Here is a 19,759-nt window from a genome sequence, read left to right as displayed (position 1 = left end):
GTTTGGTCACAATGCTGATAAAAGTTTCACTTCACAGTCAGATGATGAAGTGGGAATGAGGCGGCTTAATACTGTACCTATCACCACAATGTTTGTCATCAGGAAGCCTCTACACAACAGTGTCTGTGTTTACTGTCCATGTGCACACGTTTTATAAGCTTATTAGCAGCACCACTGGTCAGAGGGGGAGATTGAGGTTAGTTTAAGCCCTAATCCCCATAGACCGTATGCTTATTACCCAGCGGGCACGCTAAAATGCTGGCTCCACCCACTTAAGAATGACATACACACACAACACACACACAAATGTGTCAATACAACACACATTTTTCCCTGCCTCCTAGTTTACCACTTGGATTCGTCTAAACTCTTCCGGTCTCTGTCTCACAGCAGGAGGCCATAGGAAGAACGAAAGGGAGGAGGAGGAGGAGGAGGTGGTGTGCACTGTTCAGTAGTTTCCCAGTCGTCATGACTACCTCACACCCCACCATTTCCAGAGCTGTCTTCCTGTTGCTACGGTGACCTGATCTCCTGCTCGTCTTGATGATTGGGATCAGGCTGATAAAAAATCCAGGAGTGCCGTCTCTCCTCCCTGAACAGTGCTCGTGGATGGGACAGCAGATCGCACGGTTCGGAGGAGGAGGACCGGGAGTTGCGGCACACTGAGAATGCTGTGTGAGTAACAGCGAAGTGTTGCTTGGAAACAGCAGCATGCCTATACAGCAGATAACTGTGGTTCCAGCCAGGGAGACAGCCAGTAATGGCAAGAGTGCCTCACGCTCCAAAGACAAAAATGAGGTGAGTTTGTGACTCTGTAACTCAGCTCTGTGTTCTCTGAAGAGCATCAAAAGCAGGGATCGACTGACATGGTATTTTCAGGGCAGGTGCTAACACAGATTACTAGTACAGAGCAAAGAGAGCGATAGGAGAGATTTGAAGCAGACAAACCTTTGCAATGAAAATGAAAATCTTTCAAAATGAATGACTTTTAAATATCATTCTTCACTGAAATATCTACACACTGTCATATCAAAAAAGAAAGTAAAATTCAGTAATATTTCAACAATATTTGTTGTCATTTTCCACAATGTGCTGGAGTAAAAATATTCTTTTTTCCGTTCGGTGTTGGTAGGACACTATTGTATACTATAACAATTACACATACTGCTGCATCCGAGCAAAGCAGCGCCTTTTCAATTTACTAATTTTATAGGGTATTGTCACGGTCAATAATTGGTCTATGCCTAATCTAATCTAATTTTTCAGTTTTTATTTAGTGCTATTTATTCATGTTTGAAACATTTATTTAGTTGCACAGATTAAACAGATTTCCACTGAAGTTTTTGTGTTGACTGAACATAGACATCACCTGAGTCGTCTGACGTGTTAATCCCAGTGACTGTAGTGTGGGTTGGACCATTGTCTATGCCAACCTCCGGTATCAATAATCGGTACAAATCGCTTACTCAGTAACTTAAATATACAGTTGGGTTTTCAGCTGCCTTTTTTCAGTGATTCCCCCAGATAAAATAGGTGTTTTTAACTGCATGCATTACATCAAATCCAGACATTACATCACGTATCACTGAACTTCATATCTTAGTGTCACATCACCTCATGTTACATCATACGCATCATAAGGCAATTATCAGGATACTGAGTGTCTTTGTTTTTGGTACTTAAGGCAGCGTGAGACATACAGAGGTCATACTGGCTGACCTAGGGAGTTGAGTTCTAATGAAAAAAAGAATAGTATGAGAAGGATCTGTTTTCTGAAAGTCTATTTTCTTATTGTGACACAGTCTTTGGATGCAACACATAAGAGTAATTGTAATTTATTGATATATTAATGAATAACTTAGTTAGTCCAAAAAAATGTGATACAAACAACAATTAGCCATCTTGAATTTGTTTTGCCCTTCAACTAAAAATGACTTGCTTATTCATTCAGTTGATATATGGGACATATTTCCATTTATCCAAGTATTGGTGTGATTCCATTCTTATAAATAAGATATACAAATGTCAATTAGTACATTTATGTAAGTGAACTTAAGCAAGTTGTAACTGATTGTGCAGTTTGCAGAAATTGATTCATTAACATAAGTGGCTGTCAACAGCAGAAAGGTATATTTTAAAATCCAGAAGTTGTACATGGTCTTGAAAAATGTATTTTGGGTGAGATAATTTTAAAGAGATAGTTTCCAAAATTACTACTCACATTCATTTCTAAACAAAGATGTACTAGTTATGATGTCTATACAGGACAATAAACCCCATATCCTCCGTTTATGTTTATTTTACATTAAATTCAGGTGTGCATTTTTAACATTTTAAATGCCGATAAGTAATAAGGTCTAAAACAAACAAACTATTTAATTCAGTATGAGATTGGACCAATCAGACGTGAACAATACAAATCAGACTCAAATGACAGTGATGCTGACGTATAAGTAGGAGTTTTCTTCTTCAACGTAAGCTTATTCCAGCATGTTCGCTTTCATGTTTAATCTAATACATCAGGAGCAACATTTTCAGGAAATTTTAAGATGATAGTGTCTGAAGCATGTCATGGCAAACATAAAATGTGCAGCTGTAGCTTCACAGTCTAAATGTGGCCGTAGGTGTTTCTGATCTTGAGCCAGAGTACAGAACCAAAAAATAGCTCTCAGTCCACGCTAGATCACTTAATCTGTTCTGCAGAAACATGCACATGTCCACACAGAGAGTCTCCAGAGTCTCAGCTGTGAATCAGAGTCAGAGTATCAGCAGAGGAACAGGGGCTCAGGTAAGCAACAGGGCGATGCATGTTATTGATGACTACTAAGCTGTAAGTTCAGGTTTGTAGAGGTCTCAGCTGGTTCTTCTCTAACCTTTTTTTGCAGTCCTGTTTAGTGTGGTTTTATATGACTTACGGATTTCATAAGCAGAAGTGAAGGAATGCATGTTAATAAAACAAGAATTGGGAAGATGTCGATACACTACTGACTGCTGGGCTTTAATGTTTCAGCATTTTGTACAAGTCTATAACAGAACTGCACCTACTTTACTGTGTTTTCACATGTTTTTGTCAGAAGGGTTGTGTGAAACGATCGATTATCTGTACATACTGCGCTCTCTTTATTTTGGCTTGTTTCATAGCCTTATATAAGGGATGTCTTTTTCAGTTTTGCTGCAGATTGAGTGTGAAAATGTTTTATCAGCAGTGTCACAGAGGTGCTGATCAGCTAACTCAAAACTGGAACTGGATATACTCACAAAGACCATGTTGCTCAACTCAACATGAGCCTTAAATGAATACACTGAATTTCACTTTAATGTTTTTAGCTGTTTGCTATGATCATAGGATGGGCGTCAATTTTATCTTTAAAAGGAGACATGATCTGGAGGACCCAGCTAATGAACTGTGATAAATACTGTCAGTTTGACCAATTTAATGGTAGTGGGAATTTTAGGTTCTATTAGGGTCAGTACTTCTTGGCTCTTAGAGTGCACGACGGCAGATATTTTTCTTCTAAACTGGAATTGCTGAAGTAAAATAATGGCTTGGGAAATGTAAATCTGATTGGTTAGATAACTGGCATGCACAGTGTGTTTTCATTGTCAATATATAGGGAAGAGAAAGACTACTGATCAGTCTCATCTCTGTTAAAGCGCATTTTAATACCACATTCAGTGTTTTTACATCCCAGATTGACGTTTTGAGGCAGAGATGTACTTCAGGGTCTGGTGGCACAACTGCTGGTTGGGATAAAGGTGCAGCAGGGAGGGTGACAATACTCCAGTTGATTCATGGGTTTCCCTAAAACAACCGTGTTTACTGATACTGTTGGCATGCAGATGATATTCCAGCTTTCCTTATGATACCATTTGTGAGAAACAGAAGATTTAAAGGGAAGAAGCTGCCAAATGGATTGATTTTTTTTTTTATTTATTTTGTTGTTACGTATTATTACCAAGGAGGTTTTGTTTTGATTATTATTATTGGTGTGTATTTGTCTGTCTGCAGGATTATGTAAAACACTTGCTATTCGGGGGGGGGGTAAGGCATAGGCCAAGGACAGACCCATTAAATTTGAAGGAGGATCCAGAAAACAGGGGAGGGAGGTACGCTGCAATTTTTCTTTTTTTTTTTTTCCCTTTTTCTTATATTTCACATACCTTGATGTTGGTGCACGCTGTAATGCACGACCTTCTGGTTTTGTTTAGACTTAGACTTAGACTTCCTTTATTGTCATTGCACAAAAAAAACACAGCAGTGAGATTTTGGCAACGAAATGCCGTTGCTTGGCTTCCGGAATCCACAGAATTAAAATATGGTCTATATAACTTTAAAAACAAGCTAAAAATAATGAGTGCAATAGATGAGTGCAATAAATGAGTGCAATAAGGAATAAATAGATAAACAGAATGTAGACAGCAGACAGCAGTTTATTGGTGATCTTTGTTTTCTAGCTGTGAACGTAGGCTGATGGTGAGATATACACGTCAAATCTGATCTTAGAATTACTGCAGACATGATGGAGTATATTTCTCAGCTCCCCTGTATAAAAGGTGGTGTAGTAATTGAATGCCTATAGATTTTAAGGTCTCGCATACAGTTTCATATGAAAGGATCTGTATTGATTTTACTGACCTGTCCTCTACATCAGGGTCACAGGTTCTTGTGTCCACGTTCTGTCTTGGAGGAGGAGCACAATGTTTGCTTTGACTCCACAGTGGGCAACTAATTTAAACCTGGCTATCAGTAAATCCCTTGATCAGCTTAGATGATGCAGTCTATGTACTTGTCACTGACTTATTTATTTCACTGATTTGCACAGAGTGTACCCACATCCTCAATAGGTCTTTATAGGATACTGGTTTTGCTTTTTATATTTCACAGATAAAAATAAAAAGGAACCACTCACAAGAGACGATACGAATAACAGCTCCGATCTTTGTTTATCCTGGAAGATAGACGCAGTTTTATAGTACTGTCTTTCCAGATGGTTTGCATCAAGGACATTTTGTTTATATGATAGAAATGTATTTTTTTTAAGATAGTGTCAGTCTATTCTGTAGCTTACCGCTATTTGAGCCTAAATCTCTGATTTTCACATACAATGCAACAGTTACACTATAAAAACAGCCCAAAATAGAAAGAAGACAAGTATTCTTTTATATCATTTTGCATTCCTAGATGTCCTAAAAATTATTATTATTATTATTATTATTATTATTATTATTATTATTATTATTATTATTATTATTATTAATTATTATTATTTTTGAAAATTATTATCATGAATTAAAATAAACTTTGAAAAAAAAGAACACACAAAGTCAATAATCTTATATGGAGAAGTTATGCAACTGGTCTCACTCTCAAAATAAGGAAAACAATCATAACTACCTGGATATTATTAGAATTGTTTTAGCTTATTACTGGACCCATGTAGCTCAGTGTTTTCTTAAAAAAAAGAGAGAGAGAGAGAAAAAAAGAATAAAATAAATAAGCAATAAAAATAATTCAGTTCGTTTTTGGAAGTGCAACATGCTAGTCTGTTTACATTGTCTTTGGGAAAAAAACAAAAGCAACATTTAATGCTTTAATGCGTTTTCAACAGTAGCTTTGTTGCTGGGATGAAGATAATCTGGAAGTGGCGACAAGTCCTGTTAAAACTACTCCTCTTTGAGTAACTATAGTTTTCACATGATGAAGCCAGTGTTACAGAGCCACCTACTGAGACAGAAATAAAGACATTGCTATGTTATAGTCATAAAAGTATTCATTAAAGTGTACAGTCATGTTCACAGAGATGTAACTGAATAAGTTTGACACTGTGGTGTTAACGTTTGAAGTATGTCCTGATGATTCATAAACTCCACAGGAAGGGAGTGTTTCTTCACACTGTATTGCTGTCACACGGGAACACCACAACCTCAAATGAAAGTCATTTGAGGTTCTGCAGAGAGTGAACAAGGTCAAAAGTCTAAAGTTAAATGTCAAGGTCTGACAGTCGCTTTCAGACAGTCAACGCTCCAAGAACTTCTGGAAAAAGTGCTTTAAGTTGACTTTAAATAGACACACTTTGCAGAGCAGTGTCCTCTGGAGGTAATAGGATTGGCTGGCTTTACCTCAGGCCACAATGAAATAACAAGGACACATGGACCTGCATGACCTCTGGCATCGGATTTTAAACAATTACCGAAGATCAGACATCAAACACATACAATTACTTTACTACTACAACTATGGGAGGGTGACCATATGTTGATTTCCCAAAAGGACACTTGACTCCGCCTCGAGATACTTAAATGATCACACGCTGCATAAGTACTATAGTATTGTGTGCAAAGGTTGCTTGAAATTATTTTGTTATTCTAGCTGTGGCAGTGTCATAAAAGCTGCTGTGAGTTTGTGCCTGTATTTTACTTTTTTTTCAGGACGACTTCTACTTTCAAGATCTGGCAGTTGTTTTGCTTTACTGCGTGGTTTAGGTGTCCTAACATGATGGGATAACAGACAAAAACAAAAAGATTTTTCTGAATATGATACTCAGAATGTACATCAATAAAAGATTTAGCATGTTTAACATAAACTGTGAACTGGAACACGCTGAACAACAAGTATTTGAATTTCGGCCCAGTAGTTTTTGTTTTGGTCACTTTTGTCTACATCAGTCCAGCTATTTTTTAGCACCTGGTTGAACTCTCCAGTCGTTAACTAAAGCCTGCATCACATTGCAGACACTTCCAAGGAGTGCTTCTCTTGCAGACAGTGCACTCTTGCCTTCTCATGCTGGCCTTCTGCCTCTTTTCCATCACTGCAGTGCTTGTAGACTTACAAACTTGTCATCCAAGCGAACACACAAACATGTATTACTGTCCACGACCCTTCATTAGAAGACATCCTAAAAATAAAAATCAGTTCAGATTCATCCTAAAGTATTCTAGACAATAGCAGAAGAATGAAAAAAGTAATATATATAGAACACTAGTGTATAGAATCACAACAAGCAATGCCACTTCAGTAAAAGATAAATAAATGAATACATAATAATAAATGAAATTATAATAATAAAGGTAATATTCCACATGACATTGTTAAAAATCAGCAGGACAGCAGTCTTATATTTGATATTGTGTAGTAGCAGTTGTATGTAGGTAGTAATAGTGACGTATCAAAATGGAGAGTGAAACAGCGACAGTAAACAATCTTTACAATTTACTCAGATGTTGATGTATTTTCTCCATTCTTGAATCAGTTGGGTGGTGTTTTCTTTCTGGTGGAACTCCTCAACATATTCGGAATTTTAAAAAATATATACAGGGTGGGGAAGCAAAATTTACAATATTTTAAGGCAGGGATTAAAGGACAGTGTATGACCAATTAGTTTATTGAAAGTCATGAGAATTTATTTGCCGCAAGAAAATTGACATCATAGAAAATGTTTTTATTCTATGTGTCCTCCTTCTTTCTCAATAACTGCCTTCACACGCTTCCTGAAACTTGCGCAAGTGTTCCTCAAATATTCGGGTGACAACTTCTCCCATTCTTCTTTAATAGTATCTTCCAGACTTTCTGGTAATAGTTTTGCTCATAGTCATTCTCTTCTTTCCATTATAAACAGTCTTTATGGACACTCCAACTATTTTTGAAATCTCCTTTGGTGTGACGAGTGCATTCAGCAAATCACACACTCTTTGACGTTTGCTTTGCTGATTACTCATATGGGCAAAAGTTTGTGAAAAGGTATGGATAATAGTGTTAGGTATGATTATGACATCAATATATGTTTGGTTTCAAAACAACTGACGTAGTGCCTGCTGAGAAAAAACAACTAAATGTTCATTGTAAATTTTGCTTCCCCACCCTGTATATATACCCAGCAAAACTAGTTAAAAAAAAAAAAAAAAGGCAATACACGACAAAATAGCAAACAGTAAAAAAAAAAAAAAAACATGACAAAGAAAATAGTTTGGAACTTTCTTTGTTTGGATCCGGAACCAGGAAAACACGCAACGGTTATGTCACACCTACTGTCCCCATAGTTGGTCTAAGGACAGGTCCGTCCATCCCAACATCCACAGGCTGCTGTGGATCAGTAACATTTACTACCATAATGTTCTGTATATCACTGGAAAGCGCACATTTTTTTCTTCCAACAGGATTTGGAACTTTTACAATTACACCAACACTGACAGAGTTACGGCCATTGAAAATGTGCTTGTGCCGATGTGTCATCCACAATAGATCCGATTTTAAAGAGTTTATCCAATGAAAAACAATGAAAACAAGACATTTTTGTTGATTTATAAACCCCGCTCCGGACAGGATATGAAAAGAAGACATGTCCAGGCAAAAGAGGATGTTTGGTCACCTTAAACTATGGTGACTTACTCTGTTTATTTCTACTCACTACTTAAAATATTTAGGCATTTATTAGTTTCCCTTCTGTGCATCTGTAGCTCACCATTACCTTTGAGGAGTAATAGTTAGACTTATGTGATGTTGATGTGGCTTGGGTGAAATATTGTTTTAATATCATCATATTGTTATATATTTTGGGTATTTTTATGCAAAATACTGGTTTAAGCATCCTCAGCTTCACACACAAATACCATGTGCCATTAGAGCATCACATCCCTCTCTGTGATGTTCATCCACTCCATTGATTTTCTGTCTCTCATTCTCTCTGCAGGGGAGGAAGGCCCCTGGGCGCTCAGGGAGTAGATCCAGCAACATCTCCAAGGTAACGGTCAAATATCAGAAAACGGAAAGGGCCAATATTAATTTCACAGTTAAGAGTGGATGGTAGCATTGTTTATCCAGGCAGAATGTGGTGTGTTAATGCTGGAAGTGTTGTCAAATCAATATGAGGCACCTCCTAATGCAGCTTACGGAACACTAAGTTGTACATGAAGCTTGATTTATTGATATTTTTGTGTTGAAATACAAATCAAGACAATACTGCAATACAACCCTTGGTTATTTATGTTGATTTCTTTTAGCTGGATGAATATGAAAACATTTGTTGTGCATCAGCAAGTGAACAGATTTTATTCACCAAACTTGGAAGAGAAGACTGAACATTTTGTTTAAGACTGAGCCGTAAACCCTGTAAAGTTATGTAATGGAATGAAATGTTTGATCACTGCTACTACAGCTCAGCCTTGTGAAATCATGAGTGTTGGGCACAATGTGTGTGTATGTCAAGTCTGGAGAATGTGATTTATAGGCTGGGGTATCTCTGTAGCAACACGGTGCACAGTTTCATATATAACTTTATATTGACCTTTATCTGTTCATGTAATTTGGATATTGCACTTACCCATATTGCAATTGTGAAAACGTTTTTGTTCAGCCCTCATAAAGATCTTGAAGTTGAAGTAAAAAAATGTTTTATGAGCTGAAAAATGGAATGTCAGTGGAACGGTAGTTGATGTTCCTTGTTGTTGCAGGTCAGCAACTCAACAGGACTAACGACAGCCTCTCGAACGTCAGTCTCCCCGTCTTCTCAGGACATATGCAGGTATGAAGGTTCATAATGCACGCCATCCCAGTCACTGAGGCCTGGGGTTGGTTGATTTTCTGTAAAGCTATGCACCAGTGCAGCCGGAGTTTTTTCTGCGTTATTATCATGCACGGTTTAAAGGTTCTCCAGTGAGTAGGAGGCTGAATTAGTATGGTCTGATGCACCCTGAAGGCATAACAAAATTAAAATGGATGTTGAAATCTGATGGTGCTCCCATAACGCAATCAGTGAAAGGAAGATGGCTGATCGTGTTAATCCTTCAGTATATTATAGCAGTTGGTGGTGTTTGCTGTTTCAAGGCATGCCTCCACACTGTCAGCAGCAATATGTGATATGTTAGCTATATGTGAGTGCATGGGCCTCCATCTGTCAGTGAACACTGTTAAAATCATTCCATTTTCATCATTTTTGTGCTTATTTGTGACATTATCCTGTAACTCAGCCTCAGAGCATATTGGCAATAAAAGGTTTAAAGGGTCAGTTCAGGTAAATAACAAAACATACCTCTTTTGGTTACACTTTATATTCAGTTAATGTTATGTTGGGTAATCAGTAACCGAGCTCACAATGGTTTTTACCATTATTAAAACCTTATGAGCTTTGTGTGAATGTTTTTATTACTAATACAGAAACATATACTGATTAAACTAACTTATCTGTCATGTCATTGTTAAACCCATACTAAGCTTTTTTTTCTTCATTAAGCTCAATATATATACTTTATTATTCTATTACTTGTAATTAACTAGGCACTTTTTTAAGTTAATTAGGTATGTTAGTTAAATTCAATAGATATGTTTGTAATATTATAAACTCACAAGGTTTTAATGACATTGATAAGCATTGTATGAGGGCCTTATTACATATTAAACTCATTTTCTCAGACTGAATTAGCCCTGTAAAAGCATCAAATGCATGAGTTTTGGGTTGATGTCAACACATTGTGTCTTGTCCATCGTGTTTATTTATGTTTTTTCATCTTTCCATCTGTGCATGTTGTGGTGCGTGCTCTCAGTTCTGGTCAGCTGGCCCGCTTAGAGGAGGATGCCCCTGAATTACACAAATCCAACAAGAACACACAACACAGCTCTGCAATGACAGTCACCAGCACAGGTCTGTGCTCATCGGTTCAGGCCCAGAAGAAACAGGTGAAGCGTCGCCACCGTCGTAAAAGGAACAGCTGCACTGCCTTGGACTGTGTAGACAACAACACCAAACAGGAGCAGACCGACCGCAGCGACCGCAGCCTCAGCCTCAGTTCTGACCGCAGCGAGAGAGGGGAAACGAGGGAACGCTGTTTCAGGAACCGCAAGGAGCTCCCTCCCCGCCGCCGTTGCTCAGGCGCCCCTCAGTCCGAGTCCACGTCTGAGGATGAGGCGTGGCGTGAGGCCCGCAGCTGGAGCAAGGAGAAAGCCCGAAGAGCGCGGCGACGCAGTGGAAGCAGCCGCGAGAGGGAGGCCAACAGAGGTAAAGGAGATGAAGACATAGCAGAGGTTATGGAGCTCCAGTCGATGGGTTCAGAGGACGGGAAGGAGAACCAGCTTCTGGTGGAAAACAGTGGAGGCCTGAAGAAGAGACATAACAGCAGCAGGAGTTCGACGAAGAGTGGTCACGTGTCGCAGAGGGAAAGGTCTCCGAGCAGAGAGGAGAAGAACTGCGGCGACTACAAGTCCCACAGCCCTGGAGGCAGTTCGTCACCGGCAGAGGATGGAGAGGAGCTCATCACCAAACGCTACCAGGAGAGGGGCTCCGGGGACGGGGACATGGCAGTGCCCACCCCACAAAAACACTGCACTGCCAACGGTGGGACGGTGCCGACCTTCTCTGACGACTCTGAACTAGAGGTCTGCAGGTGAGTATAGGGCTGGAAGAAAATACTCGTGTGTGTACCTTCCAAAGATATTTGGAAAAAAGTCTCTGCACACCTGAGGGACCCACAAGTGTGTTGGAAAAAGGTTCAACTGGAAAACTCCTGCACGTTGCTTTAGTCACTGTTGAAAATGTTTCATTTTTTTTTACTTTATTTTTATTGTTTGATTTCAGTACAATACAAAACAAACATAAGGGATATTTGGGACACATTGACCATAATAAACCTTTGTGACTAACAATTGGTTTTGGTAATGTGACGTTGAAATGAAAATTGTCCATTTCTTCCATTTATCATGACACTGCTCTTCTTGAGTCCTCCATCTATGGGACTCTGTCTCAAATATTCCATTCACAATTTGTATCCAGTTGTTAGGTTGTAGGTGGTTCTAATCTGCACCATTTTTGGTAACAGCCTTTTTACAGGCTGCTAATAGAATTTTAAACAAATATCTGTCCTTCTTTTCTCACATTATTACCAATAATACATCCAAAACACATCACCAAACATGTTTTAGGGATTGCATAACCCAGTATCTTAACAATATACAATATACATTATCCCAAAATGATGCAAGTTTAGGACATAACCAAAAGACATGTGCATGATTTACATTGACATCTCCACATTCTCTCCAACAAGGTTGAACTCTGGACACATTATTTAGCTGTAATTTTAGGTGCTATGAAAATTGAAAATGTATTTTAATAGTAATCCTAACAGGGCGTAGCAGATTTTCTCACTGCATCTAAATATATAGTAAATTAGAACCAAATCTATCAGCGTTCATCATCACCTTTGTGGGATATAAAATAAATCAAATTCAAATCAAAATAAAAGCAAATTTTATCAATAATATAGCGTCAAATCATAACAAAAGTTATCTCCTGACGCTTTACATTTAGAGCAGGTCAAGACGAGACTCATGAACAGACATGGACATGTCTGGTTCTGACTCTGGGAACTGACAACAGACCAGATCCAGATGGCCTGATGGGTCTGCTGGGTTCATACTGGGTCAGGAGGTCACTGATGTATTTTGGTCCTAAACCAGGGGTGTCAAACTCATTTTCTTTCAGGGGCCACATTCAGCCCAGTTTAATCTCCAGTGGGCTGGACCAGTATAATAATGGCATAGTAGCCTATGAATAATGACAACTCCAATTTTTTTTAATGCAAAAAAAACCCCTTAAATTATGAAAAACATTTACATTTTACAAACTATCCAAACAAAACAGATGTGAATAACCTAAAAAAAAAAATGAAATTTCTGAAGAAAAATAAGAAATAATAATAAGAAGAAAAATTTGATCAATATTAATCCTCAACTTATGATTTATACATGTGCATTACAGATCAGATCTACCAAGGCACAAAACAGGCAGAATATTATTAAAATTACACTTATTTTTCTTTAGACATTTACGGTTGTTCATATTTGTTCAGATTATTGACGTTTTATTATTAAAGGATATCAGAATTTAATGTTCTTTGCAATAAATCAAAGAGAAAAAATTGGTGTTGACATTATTTATAGGCATAATGTCATATTATTTTTTTCACATTAAACCAAGAAGAATATTTGGAGTCATTATTTTTAGGTTACTATGCTGTTATTTTTGAGTTTGATGCCCTTGACTGTTAATATCTACTACACTTTGCAAATTCATCCCATGGGCTGGATTGGAACCTTTGGCGGGCCGGTTTTGGCCCCTGGGCCACATGTTTGACACCTGTGTCCTAAACCGTTCAGAGCTTTATAGACCAGCGACAGAACTTTAAAGTCTATCCTCTGACAGACAGGCAGTGTAGTGTTAATCTACTGGCTCAACCTTTTCCTATTGTACATAGGCTACGTTCAGACAGCAGGTCTTAATGCACAAGTCGGATTTTTTGGTGAAATGTGTGTGTTCGTTCATATTACACATAAAATGCGACTTCTGTCAGTTTTGAATATGAACTGAATGCGACCCTGAAGTGACCCGCATGCGCAAAAGAGGTCCTGACATAATACGTGACCATGCAGGCATGCACTGTGTTTATAGAAGTAAATATGGAGGGACGCAGAATTGTGACGTTTGTCACATTTCAATGGCATAAAGGTCAGATAAATGCGACCTGGCCATTCAGGCTGAAGTCTCATTACAAAATATCAGATATGTGTCAGATTTAGGACCACATATGAAAGTGGTCTGGGTTGGATTTGAAAACATCAGATTTGTGCAGTTAAAAGTGGCTTTAACAGATCGAATACAGGTCACATACGGGGAAAAAAATTGGATTTGGGCCACATTTGCCTGCAGTCTGAACATAGCCTAAGCCATATTTACTTTTTATCAGTACCTCAGCTTTTCTGCCTCTTAAGCATTTTTTCCAATTTTCAACATTTACCCTCCAGGTTTTATGCATAAAGGCATGTTTAACATCAATACATTTAAGTATTATTACATATTACAATACTGTTACACTTGTCCAGAACACTATTGATTTTTAGTCATCATTTTTTGCTTTTTTTCTGTGTGTGTGTGTGTGTGTGTGTGTGTGTGTGTGTGTGTGTGTGTGTGTGTGTGTGTAGGATCTGCCACTGTGAGGGGGATGAAGAGTGTCCATTGATAATGCCCTGTCGCTGCACAGGGAGCCTAAGTTTTGTGCATCAGTCCTGTCTCAACCAGTGGATCAAATCCTCTGACACTCGCTGCTGTGAACTCTGCAAATTTGACTTCATCATGGAAACAAAGCTCAAACCGTTACGAAATGTATGCACATATCTAAAACTAAATCTCACGAAAGCTGTCAAATCTGAAATCCTTGAGGCGGGACACAATTATAAACATGATTTCTCTCTTTTCCATTTCCTCACCTCCACATCCATCTTCATGTTCCAGTGGGAAAAGCTGCACCTGTCCAAGAGTGAGAGGAGGAAGATCTTCTGCTCAGTGATGTTTCATCTGATAGCAATAGCATGTATGCTGTGGTCAGTCTACATTCTGATCAAGAGAACAGCTGAAGAGGTCAGACTTGGAAAGAACGGTCAGTATTTTCACACTTCTCTTCTCACTTGCCGGTGTTGCGCAGAGTGAGTGTTTGACTCCATAGCAGAACAACTCATAGTAATTGAATGTAGTGTTAACAAACATGTAAATCATGCATTTCCACCTGATAAAACATTTACAAAACCTTATCACCACATCAATAGCTGAAAAAGTGGAATTAAGGTTTTTTTTTTAAATCATAATTAAGATAAAAATGAATAGAGTTTGCTAGTTGTAGTGTTGTTTGTATTCATTTCACTGCCTTTTCTGTTTCTTTTTTGTAATATGGATTACTTGTCAGATGCAAGATGCCTCGACTGGATGAGGAATTTAACCCAAAAGCACAACTGGGAGACCAAAATCCAAATATCCAGTCTTTATTTCAAAAATACAAAAATAAGAATCACTCAAAGAGGCAAAAGGAGAAAAAAACAAAAGACAACAAAAACACAAAACCACTCCCAGTGGAGGCAAAAGCTAGAAAAATGAAAGATGATTAAAAAATATCAAAATATCAAACAAGCTACAATTTACAAGACCTGACGTGGCGAGGAGACAGAGGCCCAATCCCAGTTCACCCCCCCCCCTCCCTCCCTCCCTCCCTCCCTTACCCATACCCCTTGGCTCTTGCACTTGGCACTACCTTTTGAAACAGAGCTGCAAGGGTTAAGGGTTGAAACATTCCCCTATGAAATGGGACAACCCTTCGAGACCTATTATGTCATCAGCAGTCAGCAGTGATAATAACACTGGCCTTAATTCTTACATAATTACACTTTGTTCATATATGATCTTTCATAAGACAATCAGACAGAAAAAGAGCCAGAACAGTAAAGCTTTTGGCTTTTTTACATTAAATAATTACCTTGATTGGAAACAGCATGATGCACAGTTTTTTCAGATACATTTTTTTTATTAATATTATTATTTTTATCCATTGCAGTGGACAGTGTTTTTGTTTTTTTACATGAAGCTGTTAAACTCTTACAGAAGACAAAATGTATAGCAGCATAAAATAGAATAGAATAGAATAGACTTTATTTGCCATTTGCACAGATACATCGCAGTATATGTACACTGGAATTCTTGTGCGTTTCCCTGAATCACGGAATCCAAAGAAAAAAAAACAAACAAAAACAGAAACAAAACATAAGCACAGCTAAAACATATAAAAACAGTTATTGCACAGACAAACACAAATACACGCTTGTAAAATACAGTACTGTATCAGAAAAAAAGAAAATAATAAAAGTACTGGAAGGTAGAAACAAGTTATTGCACATTTGAATTAAAGTACTGGGACGTAGAACAGGTTATTGCACATTCAATTTAAATAAAATACTGGTGAAAGAAAGTATGTCTTTTTTTTTTTTGTTCACTGACTTAGATACAAGCGTTATAACATTTTACATTAAATTTTACACTCACACTAGCTTCTAAACCCTCTTGTCTCAAAAAAAAAAAAAAAAATCTGTTTAATAACTGTACTACATCGTTCTCTTTGTGTGATATTGATTAATTATTATAAACTGATCAAATCAATGATGTAGAGCACCTATAGTGGTAAAAAAAAAACTACACAGGGAACCTTACACAGTTTCACTTATCATGGTGGGTTTCTGTTTCATATCACTGAACACCTCCCCTGACCAGGTGAGACCAGTGTTAACAGACAGTCAGGTTAAAGGTGGGGAACTAACCCAGTAATGTGATGCATACACTATTTGTGGTAAATGGGTTAAGTCCAAACAGCCAGTTTGTTCCTTTAAGTTAGTTATAGTCTTACAGCAGCAGCTTTCTTTGTCAGCAAGTAGGTGAGGGTTTTAATTGAGTCTTTGTCAGGTCACACTACGACTTAAACAAGCAGGGGCTTCTGGGTAAAGGCCACTGTCCACTGTGGATGTTTCATGGTGACTCTTTACATCAGGGGTGTTAAACATGCAGCCTGCGGGCCAAAAACAGCCCATCAAAGGTTCCAATCTGGCCCGCAAGATGAATTTGGGAATAACAAAAATTACACTGAAGATATTAACAGTCAAGAGTGTTGAGCTCATTTTAGCTCATGAGCCACATACAGACAAATATGATCTTAAATAAAATAATAGCATAATCACAACTACAAATTTTCTTTGCGGTTTAATGTAGAAAAAAACAACATTACAGTATGAAAGTCATTACATTTACAAGTTATCCTTTTACAATAAAATGTGAATAATCTGAGCAAATATGAACGACCTGAAATGTCTAAAGAAAATTACATGCAATTTTAACAAAATAATACCTGTAACTAAATATTTTGTGCATTTGTACATCCACTGTGATATTTGTAAGTTGTGTTAATAATAAGCTGAGATGTAATATAGTAGAAATTGTTCTTATTTTTAGTTCCAAACACAACAATTTTGGCAGTATTTGTGTAACATTGTGTTTAATGTATTGTGTAAATGATAAGTTGAGGCATAATATTGTTAAAATTTCCTTATTTTTCTTACGAAATTTCAGTTTTTTCAGGTTATTCACATCTTTTTTGTTTGGATAGTTTGTAAATGGAAATATTTTCATAATTTAATGTCTTTTAAAGCACTAAAACAAAGAAAAAACCTTGGAGTTGTCATTATTTTTAGGTTATAATGCTATTATTTTAGTGGTCCGGCCCACTTGAGATCAAATTGGGCTGAATGTGGAACCTGAAAGAAAAGGAGTTTGACACCTCAGCTTTACATGATTGTTAAACTGACACTAGTTTCCCTCAGTGTCGTCCTGTCATTGTTGTGCTCGTTGTTGGTGTGGTGTGTCGTGCTGTGGTCATTGTGTATCTTTTTATCTAGTGTGCCGTCATCCTTGTCGTTCTGGACCTCAGGGTAGAAGCACAAAAAAATAGATGAAGTGAGTGTATTTTTATACATATCACGGCCAATCTACTGAACTGCAAAAAACCAAATCTGAAAAGCATTTCAGTGTGTTTCAGTCGTACATGATTAGAAAGATCACAAGCTCTTTCCATCTTTCATGTCATGGTGAATTACCTCAGTCAAGTTTCAGCAGTAGTAACTTTAGGAAACAGAAAATTACAAAAACTTACAAAAAGGTTACATAACAGCAGAAAACACACTGACCGCAAATATCCAAACAAACTGTTTCTGTCGTGGAATACAAATACCGGACATTTTTAGGTAAAGCTTGTGATTTTCAAAGAGAACGTAGAGTATATTTTTGATGTTCACCTTCAGAAACCATTGTTTTAAAAATAGCAATGGAAAAATGTGAAAATTATTTCATTTATGTCATTTTAAGCTAATATTTAGTGGATTAGAATTTGTGACAGCTAGCGTCCACTGAAAATAACCTAATAATAATGATTTTTAGTAAGTGCACTACTTTCCAGGGTTATTGCAGTTAATGAAAATTAAGACTAGAACTCAAAAAATAATTTTGCTAAGTGAAATAAAAATTTTATTTAATTTTCAAAAACATGAAACAAAATAAAAGCCCCACAAATAAGATTTCCATCTTCCTCGTAGTTTTAATATGGTTCAGAAAAAAATTTATTTCATAATGAATGAAAATAAAATGACTTTGCACAATATCGGATCTTTGATTAATAAATAAATAAATAAATAAAAAAAACTTGTAAATTGTGCTTAATGTCACACATTCTTTCATTTCACCTTTTTTAGTTCCTGTGAATATTTCTTTGGATATCTGAATGGAGTCAATTCCTTAAAATAATAAAAAAAAAACTACTAATGTAATTTTAAAACCAACTCAATCTAAACTGAGGAATCATGAAAAATCAAGCTGAAGGACTAAATACAAATAAAAACTGTCTATTTTTAACTTTAAGGGAAAATATACAAATCTGTAGTAAGTAAACATCTGAGATTTGCTGTTCAGATCTGTTTTTTGTTTGTGATACTTTGCACTAATTCAGTAGAATGGCCCTTAAACATTAGTGAGTCTTCATTGTCTATCGTACAAAATAGCGTAGAAAAAAGAGATAGATAGAAATAAAAGAGAAATTACACCCACTCTTGATTGCAGACGAATTATGGCGAGTTTCTCTTCTGAAGTACTATAAGAAGGACGGTAAGCACAGCTCCGTACACCCCATCATGTCGGTCACACATCCTTGCATCGGGACTCACGGCCGCTGTGTGTTTACCATCAGGTGTGCTGGAGTGGCCCTTCTGGACCAAGCTGATCGTGGTGGCCATCGGCTTCACGGGCGGCCTCATCTTCATGTACATCCAGTGTAAGGTTTACCTGCAGCTGTGGCGTCGCCTCAAGGCCTTCAACCGCATCATCACTGTGCAGAACTGCCCCGAGAAAGACCTGCATAATCCTCAGGCCCGGCCCCGCCCGCTCGCTAATGGCAACCATGAGACTGTGGAGGTTCCGGTCAGTCCTGCCCCAGCCCCGGCCCCGGAGCCACACATGGACTCGGACATGTCCCTGGAGGCTGCTGTGGCCCCTGCACAAAACCCCGTCTGACCGTTTCATCTGTCACTCACATCCAAGGTCTGAGTCCCGCCCACTCCCACAAGCTGCTGCGAACGCGTGGTGATTCAGACGGTGTTTTAGTGTTGTTCTTGGGGACAGATTGAAAGTGAAACGTTTCCAGTAAACAAGCAAAACTGGAAAGGACGAAGGGCCACGGTGACCTAAAGCCAGACCGTGGACTATGTGAAGAGACAGGAAGGGAAACAAAGCCATCAGTGAACGGCGGCTGTAAAGACTGGAGGAACTAAATGTGATCAGCTGTTTTCTTCTGTATGCACTTTCTCCAACTGCACTGACTTGGTTTTTAATTGGTAGAAACACCTGCTGGAGTCTACTGTATTCACTAAAGACCTCAGTATGCTTCAAACAAACATGTCAGATGGCGTTTCTGATCGTGTCTAAGACCCTGTCCGTACGAAGACGGTTTCGGTCGTATCTGCAAAAGTTTTGTATCGGATTGGCGTTTTCAGTCATTGAAACCGCAGCTTTTTAAAACCAGGTCCCAGAGTGTATAAATTTGACAACACCGGTTTCACGTCTTTGTCTATACAATCAAACCGCAACTTTTCTAAAACGATAATGTCATAGCCCCGCCTCTCTAACCTTTCACCCCGGAAGCAAGACGCCACTTCACAACAACAACAATGGACTACAAAATCGTGCTCGTGCTACAACAGCTATTGAGCGTATTGGAAATATTGAATCAAAATCTTCATTACAGTGAGCAACAAACAACCATAGCTAACAATATTCACTACATGCTCTTGGATCTACCACAGAGAGAGGCAACCAGGAGGAAATATGGGATCAGACCCGGTAGAACCAAGTAAGCTTTA

The 19,759-nt window shown here is 38.0% G+C and overlaps 1 protein-coding gene across 3 annotated transcripts; it reads left to right on the top strand.

Moving 5' to 3' along the window:
- Positions 1-263: 263 nt before the first annotated feature.
- Positions 264-19,133, top strand: marchf1 (membrane-associated ring finger (C3HC4) 1). 3 transcript variants are annotated; one of them, XM_030141149.1, is made up of 8 exons: positions 264-798; positions 8,688-8,738; positions 9,448-9,518; positions 10,537-11,373; positions 13,967-14,147; positions 14,277-14,421; positions 18,465-18,509; positions 18,592-19,133. In XM_030141149.1, the coding sequence occupies exons 1-8, from the start codon at positions 712-714 to the stop codon at positions 18,912-18,914; spliced, it is 1,740 nt and encodes a 579-aa protein (XP_029997009.1). In that variant the 5' UTR covers positions 264-711; the 3' UTR covers positions 18,915-19,133. The 3 variants fall into 3 exon arrangements, with proteins under 3 accessions (XP_029997009.1, XP_029997027.1, XP_029997021.1); XM_030141161.1 differs by lacking the exon at positions 264-798 and adding an exon at positions 2,693-2,788; XM_030141167.1 differs by lacking the exon at positions 18,465-18,509.
- The last annotated feature ends 626 nt before the right edge of the window (positions 19,134-19,759 follow it).

The sequence above is a fragment of the Sphaeramia orbicularis genome, chromosome 1 (assembly GCF_902148855.1).
Source record: "Sphaeramia orbicularis chromosome 1, fSphaOr1.1, whole genome shotgun sequence".
Taxonomy (NCBI): Eukaryota; Metazoa; Chordata; class Actinopteri; order Kurtiformes; family Apogonidae; genus Sphaeramia; species Sphaeramia orbicularis.
This window is presented reverse-complemented; position numbering and strand designations above follow the sequence as displayed.

Bases quoted from the DNA above. Each gene is read 5' to 3' on its own strand.
- marchf1 (XM_030141149.1), top strand. From the start codon at position 712: ATGCCTATACAGCAGATAACTGTGGTTCCAGCCAGGGAGACAGCCAGT. The intron at 8,739-9,447 runs GTAACGGTCAAA...TTGTTGTTGCAG, and splicing joins GATCCAGCAACATCTCCAAG to GTCAGCAACTCAACAGGACT. The intron at 11,374-13,966 runs GTGAGTATAGGG...GTGTGTGTGTAG, and splicing joins TCTGAACTAGAGGTCTGCAG to GATCTGCCACTGTGAGGGGG.